At 38.8% G+C, this 12708-nt stretch overlaps 2 protein-coding genes across 3 annotated transcripts; both read left to right on the top strand.

The window, feature by feature from the left end:
* Positions 1-878: 878 nt before the first annotated feature.
* On the top strand, positions 879-5514 carry cbx3b (chromobox homolog 3b). 2 transcript variants are annotated; one of them, XM_036583105.1, is made up of 5 exons: positions 879-1100; positions 2370-2515; positions 2924-3083; positions 4400-4560; positions 4690-5514. In XM_036583105.1, the coding sequence occupies exons 2-5, from the start codon at positions 2376-2378 to the stop codon at positions 4805-4807; spliced, it is 579 nt and encodes a 192-aa protein (XP_036438998.1). In that variant the 5' UTR covers positions 879-1100; positions 2370-2375; the 3' UTR covers positions 4808-5514. The 2 variants fall into 2 exon arrangements, with proteins under 2 accessions (XP_036438998.1, XP_036439006.1); XM_036583113.1 differs by lacking the exon at positions 879-1100 and adding an exon at positions 1111-1557.
* A 275-nt stretch (positions 5515-5789) lies between these two features.
* Positions 5790-8672, top strand: snx10b (sorting nexin 10b). Its single transcript, XM_036583125.1, has 4 exons — positions 5790-6060; positions 6175-6275; positions 6818-6919; positions 7448-8672. Exons 1-4 carry the CDS (start codon positions 5968-5970, stop codon positions 7650-7652), a joined length of 501 nt encoding a protein of 166 aa, XP_036439018.1. The 5' UTR covers positions 5790-5967; the 3' UTR covers positions 7653-8672.
* The last annotated feature ends 4036 nt before the right edge of the window (positions 8673-12708 follow it).

Genomic DNA, 12708 nt, shown 5'->3' with positions numbered 1-12708 from the left:
AGGCTCCATGTACACTACAGTAAAGTTTTTTTTTTTCTGATCACATGCCTTCCTTTTTCCCCCTCACACATTACATGGTGAAGCCTGGGTTATGAAGTGCTCTCAAAGTTAGCATGCAATTCAATATTTGAACAGAACTACCTTAAGAAAATAAAAACATTAAAAAAAAATCTGTGGGACTTTGTGGGAATGAAAACAATTTACATGATTTTTATATAAAACAATAAAATATAATTGTTGCCATATGGCAACAGCAGTGGTATAAACTACTATGCAAACAGTGGGAGATATTTTCTACCCTTCTGATAATTAGTGCCTTATTATGAATGACAAAAAATTGTTATGTTGAAAATAAGTTCACATCCTTCATAAAGAACAAACTTTTTTGAATGAGTTTTGTTTAACCCCAATACTGTAAATATTATAATATTTATAGTATTTTAAAAAAAAATACAAATAAATATATAAATAAAATCATGCTAAAATGGTTCTTTGCATGGCAAAAACAAACTTCAGATTGAGAAGAACCTTTAAAATATATATATATATATATATATATATATATATATACACACACACACACACACTCCATCAATCGGAAGAACGTTTGCACCATGCAGAACCATTTTAGCATGAAACGGTTCTATATAGAACTCATGGTTCTAAACAGAATCATTGCCTTTAATAAAGAACCCTTGGAGAACCATATTCTTTACGTGTTTAGGCTACAGTGAGTAACTGGACCTAACATGAATCGTTAATGCGGTCTTTCAGACAGATCAGTTAACTCGGTCTGTGTTGTGTTAAGCTCTCCTGCCGCTTTAAGGCCCCCCGCCTCCCCCCGCACTTCCGCCGCCGCCTCTCCCAATCGGCCATTTTTAATTTCACTCATTCATGAAAAGTTATGTAAACACAACAAAAGCCGTTAAAGCCATGGTGGCGGTGCCGATACAGAAGCGGACACACTGCGAGTGCTGAGAGCACAGAGGCAGACAGCTTTACCTGCTGGAGCGGTCACTCTCTCTTTAAGGTCGACCTCAGCTGCTCTGGGAATAAAAGAGAGAAAGCCTGCTGTGAAATAAAAGAGTGGCGGCAGTCAGGTGGGCTAGCAAGTAACGTTAGCTCCCAAATGCGTCTTCTTTACCATTAGCCGTGCCCTTCGTTTACCCTCTGTCACAGAAATCAGCCCTGAAACCGTTCAGAGGCTCGTATCGCACTCTGCGCTGTCAGTGTAATTACCTCAGGGGTTGTGTTTGAGATGAAGCTGAAGTTAGCTTCTTAGACTATTTTCCGTTCCACCTTAAGTGGTGCAGCAGTTGTACTCTGTCGCTTGCCAAGGCTCTCGCTCGCAGCTAATAAATGGTGGAAGCGCACTGTCTGCTGATGTTTTCTATTGTGACCGCGTTGCTGTTGCTGTCTAACTTTTGACTAGAGGGTATTTCACAAAGCTGGATAAGTCAAGACATGAGTGAGGACTACGTTACAGGACTGTAGTTGTAGTGGTCCTGGTCCTGGAGATCTGCCACCTCCAGCCCTAATCAAAAACACCTGATCCAGGTAACAAAGCCCTTCAGGGGCATCTGAATATTAGACCAGGTGTGTTGAATCTTCGCTCTCCAGGGTGGTAGATCCCCAAGGCTCCCCTGCTAGAGGAACACGCCTTACATTTCCTGGATTTACTTACATTTAACTTTGGATTTAAGTGATCCAGTTAATTGACAAAGCCCTACTGCTGCTTTGTGTGCGAGAAAGTGGGATAACAGAACTTTTTAGAGCAGAAAAATCTAATAAACATAATCAACTATCAACCAAGACACCTTTGGCACATACAGTTTAATTTCTTATTTTAACAGTGGAGCCAAAAGATGATATAATAGAAGTCTGTACCACTCAAAATTGTTCTGAGTGACAGACCTCCATTAGTTTATAGCTACATTGCCCAGCCTCATAGCTCCAGTGTAAAACTAAAAGCAAACTATGTTTGGTATAAGGGAAAATTTCAAGTTTCTTCATTTCTTTAAGCATGCTGTGACACACTTTTACAGTAATGTTTACAAGTTTGGAGCATGGGAGTCTCCAGTATTTAAGCTCACTGTTGTTATGCATAGGCATCGTTCTTGTTTTACGCAAACACAGTCTAACCCAGCCTCACGTGGTGATGAAGGAAGTTCCTGGTGTTGCAATCTGTACATTTTGAGACTAGGAAATTCCAGACTTTTTGACTGTACAAAACAGGATCTTCAATTTATGTCTTAAAGTATAGCCTTGAAATTCAAACAGACACAAGTCAAAATACAATACTGTTGAAAATGTGGCTTGACACCTTACATATAATCAGATTTTGAAATACCTCTTGACATGTGTTTCAGGAAAATATGAGGAAAAAACAGAATGTGAAAAACAGGAAGGCGGAGGAGACAACAGTTGTTCAGGAGTTTGCTGTGGAAAAAATTATCCGGAGAAGAGTCAATGATGGAAAAGTGGAGTACTATCTGAAGTGGAAAGGCTTCACTGAGTGAGTGTCAAGGAATATTTGACAGTGTGGCTATTTACACCCATGTCTTTTTTCCAGTATATAAATCTTTTAGGCTCCTGGCAGGACTTTAGAGTTTAAATTGACTGGATCTGTCAGGCCCTGGTCAGGTGATTTAGAAACGGCTGTACTGTCTCTGATTTGTATATGAAATATGTGAACTGAACGTTCTTGCTCAGTAAAGAATAAATTCTGCAGTCCAAGATGCGTATTTATAAAGGGTCTCTCTGTAACTGTGCTGGTCCAGCCTGACATTTTTTTCCCTTTTTCTGTTGATTGCTGTTCAGGTCAACAACGTTAAATCAGGCTGGTGTCATTTGCGGTTCGCACAAGGCTGAAGGTATAATGCAAATAATGACGTTGGTTCTACTACTACTTTTGTTTTCTCAGTGCTGAAAACACCTGGGAGCCAGAAGATAATCTGGACTGCCCTGAGCTGATTGAGGAGTTTCTCAGAAACATGGCTGTTTCAGGCGAGAGAGAGGACAGCAACTCTCTAGAGCCTGTTATCCAACCCAAAGAAGAGCTAACTGAGCTGGATGCTGACACAGTAAGTGTCTATGCCTGTGTTTGGTCACATTAGACCAAGTAATGAACTTTGGTAAATAAAAATGCCGTCTCTGTGCTTAACTTTCCTCTGTTATGTTGAGCAACATGAGGCTGAAACATACACACCGTAACTTCAAGGGATGATAATGGGGATGATAACATGGTTTAATAACATACTAATTAATTATATTATTCAAAATATATATGAAACACAATGAAAGTTTTTCCATTTCAAAGTTATATAATTCTGATAACTGTGTTGTATTAGCTTTAAAAAAAAAGACAGTAGAAGTAACTACTGCTGCATTGTTGGGGTGGTCACTCAAAAAAGGAATCCATTACAAGTCACTAAGTATTTCTCTCAGAATGGAATCTGATTACTTTTTTCAGGAAGTACTAAGTAATGTAATCTCAATACTTTAGTTCTGCTTTACTCTGTGAAACCCACTTGTACCAGCTGTGCAAGGGAAAAACCATGCAGTCCTTTTAAGCAGGCACTTCAGAAAGAAATAATAAATTACAGTCATCATCATTTACATGTCAGTATCAATGCTTTTTAACAAGTTGCATTGTTATGGCTGGTGGTCTTAGTTTTTTTCATAGAAACTAATCAGAACAAACTAAACAGTAGAAAAGCAGCTCCTTACAAATAAAATCTTTATGAATGTGGTGTATAGCTTACAGAGCTGTTTCTGAAGGAAAATCCAATCTGGCCTGTTTAGGTGCAGTTGGGTCTTTTCTTCATTACAGGGATCTTTATCCTTCAACAGATTGTTTATGGGCTTCCTGCGCTCACGCTGTGTCCCCTATATACACAGTCAGAGTCAAGGAGTTAGCAAATGCAGGCAGTGCACATATATGCAAATTACATACAAGCAAAGGAACAGGTAACATATCTAGAGGTAATCTATGATTTAAAAGCATTTCACATAATTTTTGTTTTCTTAAAGACACAAGTAAGGGAGTTCTTATTGATTGGGTAACTGAAACTGGATTAAAAAAATTTAATCTGTAGTGCCTCTTAGTACTTTATTGTAGAAAAAAGTAATCACATTACTGTAATTACATTACTTTGTACCACATTACCCCCAACACTGTACTGGTGAAATTATTTCATTATCCAATAATGATTCTTAAACATTTACAATATTTTTTAACACAACTGAAACAATAATAATAAATCAACTGATATCCTCATATGAAATTTTTATCTCATTCCTAATCAGACAATACTCTGTCAGGCCCATCTATTCAAGAATTTGGTGTAAACCTCAGCATGTTTATTAACACTGCTATATTTTTGCTTGTGACTGGCAGGCTCATCAGCAGCAGTGTCAGAGTAAACAGATAGAGAGTGAGACTGGCAAACCAGGTGATCATGACACGGCGACTGCCAATGACCAGTCCACTTCCCCAGAGCCAGAGCGCATCATCGGCTCTACTGACCGACATGGAGAGCTCATGTTTCTCATCAAATGGCACTGTGTTTCTATTATGTTTTTTTCTGGCATTGTTTGTAGTCTGATTGTAAGCTGATTCGCTTTTAACCTTTATGGTAGTATTACCTCCACACTAATGCCTTCTCTTAAATGACTGTGGCTTTGCAGGAAAGACACAGACGATGTGGCCCTGCTGTCAGCCAGGGAGGCCAGTGCAAGATGGCCCCAGATGGTTATTGGTTTCTATGAGGATAAGCTGACGTGGCATGGAGAAGAGGAACAGTAAAAATGAAAGTGGATAATACCTCGTGCTAGCTTTTAACATTTCCCCTCATTCACACTTAAGATGCGTTTTACTGTGTGACTTACCATGTTGTGAAAGTGTGTGAATCCCTACACCACTGTGAAACTTGTCTTAGCACACTGAACTCGTAGAAGTACTGAATTCTTTGTAGAGATGCACTGTAAGTCATTGTTTTGCAAACCAGTTGATATAGATTATAGATATCAACAGGTTAAACAATACTGTATTTTAGCTGTAGGACTGCTGTTTAGAAAAGTATGTCATGTAATCAGTTTAATGTGTATGAAATTTGACTGCACTTGAAAAGACTAAGGGGAGCACAGCATGTGCATACTGAATACTGGTGATAAATGGTACATGAGGACTAGTGACTCATATTGTCTGTCTCTGTGATCTCCCGGTTTTAGCACATATTATACTGTGATTAAGACCAATAATCTGTGAGGTTAGAGCTGTAGTTTTCTTCATTTGCACATACAAATGAAAATGTAGCCTTTCAAAACCAGTTTTTCATGAAAAGTTCCAATAATATGTTGTGCATAATGTTTTATTCCATCTTGAGAAGGGCGTTTATGTGTTGCTGTCAAGATGACAAAGGGTTTTTAGTCTGTTTTTCTTTCATGTTCTCATGGTAGCCCATGAGTGGGCAACTCCAGGTGCTTTAATAAATGTCAGATTACCTCAAAATATCATCTCATTCCTTTCACTCAATTACTTTTGCACAATTTCACTGAATATGTGTATGTCAGTTTAGATATGTTGCTGTATCACATCAAGAAATGAGTTAGTGTCATCACCTGAATGTACCGTAAAAGTGGGTTCTCTGAAGCTTTATAGCTTTATGATATTAATGATGGGAGTCATAAAAGTGCCCCAGTTTTTTACACATTTCTTTATAATCTGCATTAATCTTAAACTTAAGTAACGACTGGTAAAAGCTCAAGCACAGTTGACAGTCGGAGCCCCAAAATGAGAAGTGTTTCTCCATAAACGGAAACTCCAGTGAGACAGCCCAAACGAGCCCACAGTTGCTATTAAACTTCCCTATAACTTGACAACTTCTCATTTTCCCAGTCAGACATCCTGATCTATTCTCCATAATAGCTACATAACGCTGTTGCTCCTTTTCACTCTATAGTTCTATGCAGGAGTTTATCAGTGTTTGGGTGCGGGATCCTCGCATTCAAAAAGAGGACTTCTGGCATGCCTATATGGATTATGAAATCTGCGTACATGTAAGTGTACTTTCCATATGAGATTGCAATTGCTATTCAGGGTTGGAATTAACACAAACACAACTGCTTGCTAGTGGAATTACAGAATTTGTATGACTCTCACTCTTCTCCTAGACAAACAGTTTGGCCTTCACTAAGAAGAGCTCTTGCGTGCGGAGGAGATACAGTGAGTTTGTGTGGCTGAGGCAGAAGCTGCAGGATAATGCCCTGCTCTTGTATGTACGCACAGAATGACCCTTTACAAAATGAAATGTATTGCTACATGTTGCCGGTATATTCCAAATACTAAGAAAATACATTGTAATATATTTTCAGTATATTATTTTAAAATAGGAGGTGCCCTTGATTTGGGCTCTCGCAACACTAATGAGATGTTTGTGAAAAAATGTGGCGGTATTCACTGTGAAGCACTATTCACATGTATTTACCTTGTGATTTGCTCATTTACTTTTACCGAGCCATTTATTGGTGATTTACATCCAAGATGCTTGCAGAAACATGTATTTTCTACCTTCTGATATTGCCATGAGATAGTAGTTATGTCATTATTAAAAATACTGCCTGACATAGCTGTCTGTCCTATTGACTTAGCAGTATAAAACTCTTGTATGTCAAAACAGTATTTCACAATCTGCTATACTACCACCATGGAATACACATCTGATTTACTCTATATATGGTTGCATATGACATGGATAACATGGTAAATGTAAACCATGCTGTTATGTTAACTGTTGGACTGTGGTGTGTCCTTCAGAGTGCATTTACCTGAGCTTCCCCCAAAGAACCCCTTCTTCAGCCTGAACAATGCCAGACAGATTTCCGCCCGCATGGAGGGACTGAGGCACTTCCTGGAAGAGTAAGTGTCTGAGAAAAGCATACAGCATAGGGACTTTGAAGACTGTTAAATACCGAACTGTGCCAGCGCCTGGTGTTGGTATGATGTAGCTTGAGGTTTTTCCCCATGGAGCTTGATTTTCTTTGACATTTGAGAGAAATCAAGCACACTTTGGGAGCTTGATTTAACAGTATGGCTGTCTACCATGTCCTTGCACTGTTGTTAGGGTCCCATTTTCTCTATATCTATTAATAATTTTTTAACGCTAGTTTTGTAAACTCCTGTTGTTCCTTTGACTTTCCCCTCTTTTAATACCATGATTAAAATTTAAAGAACCATCCATTCCACAGTTATTTAGGGAGCCAAACACAATTCTTCTGTGGCATCACTAGGAACCCTGTTTGGTATCTATATTTTGGCACCTATATTTTTGTAAGACTTTCCTAACATTCTAATGGGCTTCATTGTATAGAGCTGGCAATCAGTTACGGATTTTGAACCAACTACAACTCAATCATAGTAACTTTCATTCCTGTGTGTGGTCTGCAGGATTGTGCGCAGTCCAGTGCTGCTGTCTGACAGTTGCCTGCACCTGTTTCTTCAGTCTCAGCTGAGCGTGAGGAAGATCGAGGCATGTGCTGAGGGCAGAAGCCGATACACCGTCGCTCAGGCCATTCAGAACTCTGGCTCCCGGGCCCAACGTTTTGGCTCTGATGAAAACATACAAGAGGAGGGAGAGACTGACTCAGAGTGACTGGGTTTATTTCACATTCATTCTGGGCCATAGCTTTTAAATATACTCTGACTCAAAGCTCATAGTAGCACATTCAATCATACTGCAATGTATGTGCCACAGCTGCTTGAGTTCAGGCCAAATGTGAAGAAAGCAAGAATGTACATGCAGGAAATGAATGATAAATGATAGTTTTTAAATTGTGTGTTCATTTCCAGAGCTGCTTCTCCTCTTTCCTACTCTTTTTTGACCTAATGTCTAGATGTATCAACATAACACATAATGTAATTACTTATTACATAGGCTTAAAAGGCTGAGTTTATGTAAGAATATCCAGAACGCAGTCTCACTCAGAACCACAGATGGGCCCTGAGAGGTTTATTGGAAGTAATTTACAGACTATGCTTGCAAATTATGTCCCTAAACTATAATGTGCTGAACTAAGTGAGGCGTCTGAGAACTGAAATCTAATTCCTTTTTTCAGATCATGTGTTTACTTTTTGTAAGCTCAAAGATCATAACCTAGATGTCTAAAATGCAATTTTTCCATTGTTAAAGTTAATGATTGTTTAAGATGATGTACATTTTTGGCCAGCAGATGGCACTTCTGCTATGCTTGTTTCTGTACGGCCAGCCCACTGATCTTCAGTCCTTTGTTTCTGTTCAGTTTGGACAAGCACCGGACATGTTATGTTATGTTGATGTGAGTGTAAGTGTTTTACATGTGGAATTTTCTGACATGAAGTTTTAGAATAGATAAAAAAAAAAATCTTGTGTCTTGTCTTTGTGACATAAAGTTTGGTGGTTTTGTAAATGTTCAGAAGCCAAATGATACACAAAATAGACAATTAAAAAATAATACTCCACATCCATAGCATATGGTTGATTACTATAGACATTTAATTCTACATATTTCCCTGTACTTAGAAAAGAACGGAAACCTATTGACCTATTGAGTTGCGTAAACATCTGCCTATTGACTTCCATTATAAGAGCGCTTTTGAAAATGCTGTACCATTCCTTTAAAGTCAAACCCAGTCCTGTTTCTCTTTTCTTTTATTCCCCTCTCTTGTAAGCAGACTCAGTTTGAGAGAAGTGGCCCTTGTCTTAACTGTCTTGTCCTGCACTGTCCTACTCTGATAAAGGCTTGTATGTTCAGGTTTGCCCAACAGGTTGAGATGACTTCCTAATCTCCTGTCTCCCTGAGCATCTTTCCCGCTCCCAGTCGCTCCACTAAGGTGTCACCGCCCGCTGCTGCCTCTCTAACGATGGAGAGTGTCGTAATAGGGTCCCCATGCAGTCAGTTGCTTCTTAGCAAAACTGGCAGCTCTGAGACCCAGCAGCTCCCAGTGGAGTACCACAGACACACACACACACACACACACACACACACCTAGGTACAGCTGTGTATGTCTGTGGATTGTGTGAAAGCTGTGAGATTTATGTGAGCTGTATGTTTGTTTTTTTTTACATTTTGAGGACAAAAATGTCTAACAAAAACGGTTACTGTAATTACGGTTAGGGTTAGATTTAGGCTTTAAAAAAAAACATTCAAAGCAACTAAATATAGTATTTTTTTTTTTTCAGCATTTTGTGTGTCCACTCTTTATTACAGCTTCTGTTCATTTTGGGGAACTTGCTTTCAGTTTTTAAGGAAATCTACAGGAATATTTTTCTACACTTCCAAATTTCAGTCTTAGAAGTTGGTTGTATTTTCTTCTTTTCACAATCCACATAATCTCAAACATATTCAATGATGTTGACGTCTGGATTCTGGGGTGGTCAGTCCATTGTTCTGAGAACATCTTTGTTTAATCTACAAATGTTCTTCTTTTCGGTCTATTTATTTTTCTCAGTAACAGCTTCTTGACAGCTCCACATCCTTTTAGACCCCTACTGTTTAGTTGTCTTCTCACAGTGGAAGGATGGAAAGAAACACGTGATTTTTTTCTCCTCGCTTGATTTTCTCCTCACTCAAAGATAAAAACTTAATGTATGTTTATTTGATGGTGACAGTTTTGGTGGTCTACCAGGTCTTGCACGGCTGTTAGGAGTCCTAGTTAATCTATATCTTTTTGATCGCTTTTTCTTTTGATTCTCCTCTTCCTTATGCAAGTAGACTTCTTATCTTACATCTAACCTCTTCAGAAAGATCACCTAAAAAAATCGGTAACTTGAGCTTAATGGCCATTTTCACTGGAAACTGAATAAATGAAGGACGGTCTCTGACTTCTGCACAGTACCGTAGTTCACTGTGTTGGGAAATAAAATGTCAAAACTGTTTTTTTTTAACAGACATTTTCAACACTAGTTTCCTTTTTGGCAAGGTATTCCTTTAAATGTGTCTGGCATGTTTCAGATCATTATTGTTTGAGGAGTTTTTTTCAGACTTCTGCAGGTTTGCTTCCAAAATTCTTTGTACACTTCTGAGTTCATGATCCCATTAATGAACACAAGCTCACAGATGCCACTGGAAGAAAAAACAGCCATTGAACAGTCACTGAAGTTTCCACCTCTGTGTTTTACAGTACTCAGTGCAGTATGGTTAAAATTCTTCTGCAGGCTTTCTCCACACAGACAGTCAACCATCAGTTTGATCTTGTGCTAAAAGTGTATTTAATTCTAAAACAAAAATCAGTTTGTGAATCATATTATGGTGGAACCTAAAGACCTTCATTACAGTTTACCAATGGTTAACTAGTTACTGTTCAAATGCTTCGCAGGCCACTATATTCTTCATCTTGGTATTGTACAAAAACAAATGTGTGTGTGTGTGAGAGAGAGAGCGTGTCAGACAGTTGAGCAGCTCTAGCGGCAGTGTGAGTGGTCTGCCACACTGACAGGCCTGCTCCCAGTGCGGTTACGGTGTGTGTTGGTTAATGTCATTAAGCTGTCATTCTGTCCACCTACCAGGCTGACACAGCCGGCCCCTCCACCGACTCCTTCACGAGCTGAATTAGTCATTCTGCAGCCCAGTCAGAGCAGGTGACATTTGAGTCATGCTGCAACATCCACGGCATTCGTTTTTCCCGAGTTCCCTCCACTGTTCAGCACAGTTACAACTCATACTGACGAAAGGACAGAAAAACAAGAAAGTGAGATGTTTAGTTGCATAAGTTGAGACTCCTCACACTGCAAGATACTGGGAAGGTGATTCATTCTCTTGTTTTTCACCACTCTCTTTATTGGATTACATCAAAACACTAACAAACTCCAGCTTGTTCTGACAGCTGAAAAATGAAAAATCTACAAAGAGAAAATTCACTTTTTTTTTTTGTTTGTTTTTATTTTTTTGATTTAACTCTCTCAGTGATTTAGGCCCTTCAAAGACATCCAAGAACATCACAAAAAAGTCCAGTGAAATATCAAAAAGTGAGGAAGTAAACATTTTTTAGGACCCGCATTTGAAACTTATGACACTCACTTGGCCAGTTACAAAAATTAGCAAAATTCTCCTGTTTTCAATCTGCTGTGCTCCACTACAATGATTCTCAATCTTATTACTAGAAAATGTCTGCTCTGTTTATTTGAATGTTTTTCCCGCTTCAACGCACCTCATTCAACTCATCAGCTAATTAACAAGACCTTCTTGATTTGAAGTTGGTGTGTTAGAGCTGAGAAACACTGATATATGCAGAGCAGGCAACTTCCAGGACCAGGATTGAGTGCTGCGGTAGTAGAGCAAAACAAATTGAAAACAGGGAAACTTGCCTGATTAGAATCATAATCAGCTATTTACCTTTTTTGTTACACTTTTCATTCCACTAGATTAAATACATACAAGCATTTTCATTTCTTTAATTTCCAGTCAAAACAGTCTTTTAAGTACAAGTTATTTATTTTCAACACCAGGAAAAAGCAGAAAACATATTTAAAAGAAAATTAACCAGAAGCCTCAATGACTATGAGATATTTTTTTCAGTATCTAGTGTGCCACCCTTTGACTTTATTATCTCTTGTAAAGTTCAGTCTCAATGGCTTCTTGACAGCTACACATCCTATCAGACTCATAACGTTCAGTTGTCTTCTCACAGTGGAAGAATGGACAGATTTTTTCAGATTTGGGCTTGATTTTCTCCTCTCTCTCGAAGATTAAGTGCTGTTTATCTAATGGTAACAGTTTTAATGGTCTATCAGTTTTTGAACAGTTGCTGAGACTCCCATTTTCTCTATTTATCTTAATAATTTTTTGAACTCAAGTTTTGGAAACTCCTGAGTTTTCACTTATTTTCCTTTGACTTGCTTTTGACCCTTCATGCAAGTGGATTATTTTATCTTCTCGGAAATATCTCCTTTAGCCATTTTAGATGCCTGTGAGAAAGAAACATATATGGCATCTAAGGTGTGTTTGGGTTGTTTATGAGAATGTTAGTGTCTTCTTCCTCTTTGAAGGGGAACACATTGTAGGTGACACCTTTGGGAACAGCTTTTACTGGGAGGACACAGCTGTTGGTTTTAAGATTGGAAGGATGAAAAATTTTAATCTGCTTTGTGATAATGAATTGAGCTGAATTGCACAATTAGTAGTGAACTAATAGTGTTATTGCTATTGTCCATTAAAGATGTTAACTTATTGTCAAAAAATAGCATTAAGCAGTTGGATGTAATAAATTCTTTGTTTTACTCTTAGGTCCTGCACTGCCAATGAAGCTCTGTATATGGGTGTGGGTGGTAGCAGAGACTACACTGTGTAATGTCACATGCCACAAGCTTTAACACGTCTGACACATTGGCTACATTAATTAGATTATTGTGTCGTCCTGAGGTGATGGTGATATTCATTATAAATTCATAATGAGGAGAAATAAAGGGCTCCTCGCTCCGTGACGGACAGGTAAAGGCACTTCTGGCCCTCCTCTGCTCACTATGGACTAGCAGGGCAGGGGCGAGCGCACCAAATTGGAAATAGGAGGATTCTCTACTGAAGCTGTCTTATTAATCCTCTCAGGGTCTGTCGACTTGCTCATAAAGAGTGTGTGAGTGTGTGTCTAGGTGTGAGTGTGTGTGTGCTGCTTACATTACCCCTCCCGTCCCTCTTCACACACAGTGGTAATGAAGATGTCATGGCTGCTGCTGT

Source organism: Colossoma macropomum, unplaced genomic scaffold (assembly GCF_904425465.1).
Source record: "Colossoma macropomum unplaced genomic scaffold, Colossoma_macropomum, whole genome shotgun sequence".
NCBI lineage: Eukaryota > Metazoa > Chordata > Actinopteri > Characiformes > Serrasalmidae > Colossoma > Colossoma macropomum.
The sequence above is the reverse complement of the archived record's forward strand: the minus strand, read 5'-3'. Positions and strand labels throughout refer to the sequence as shown.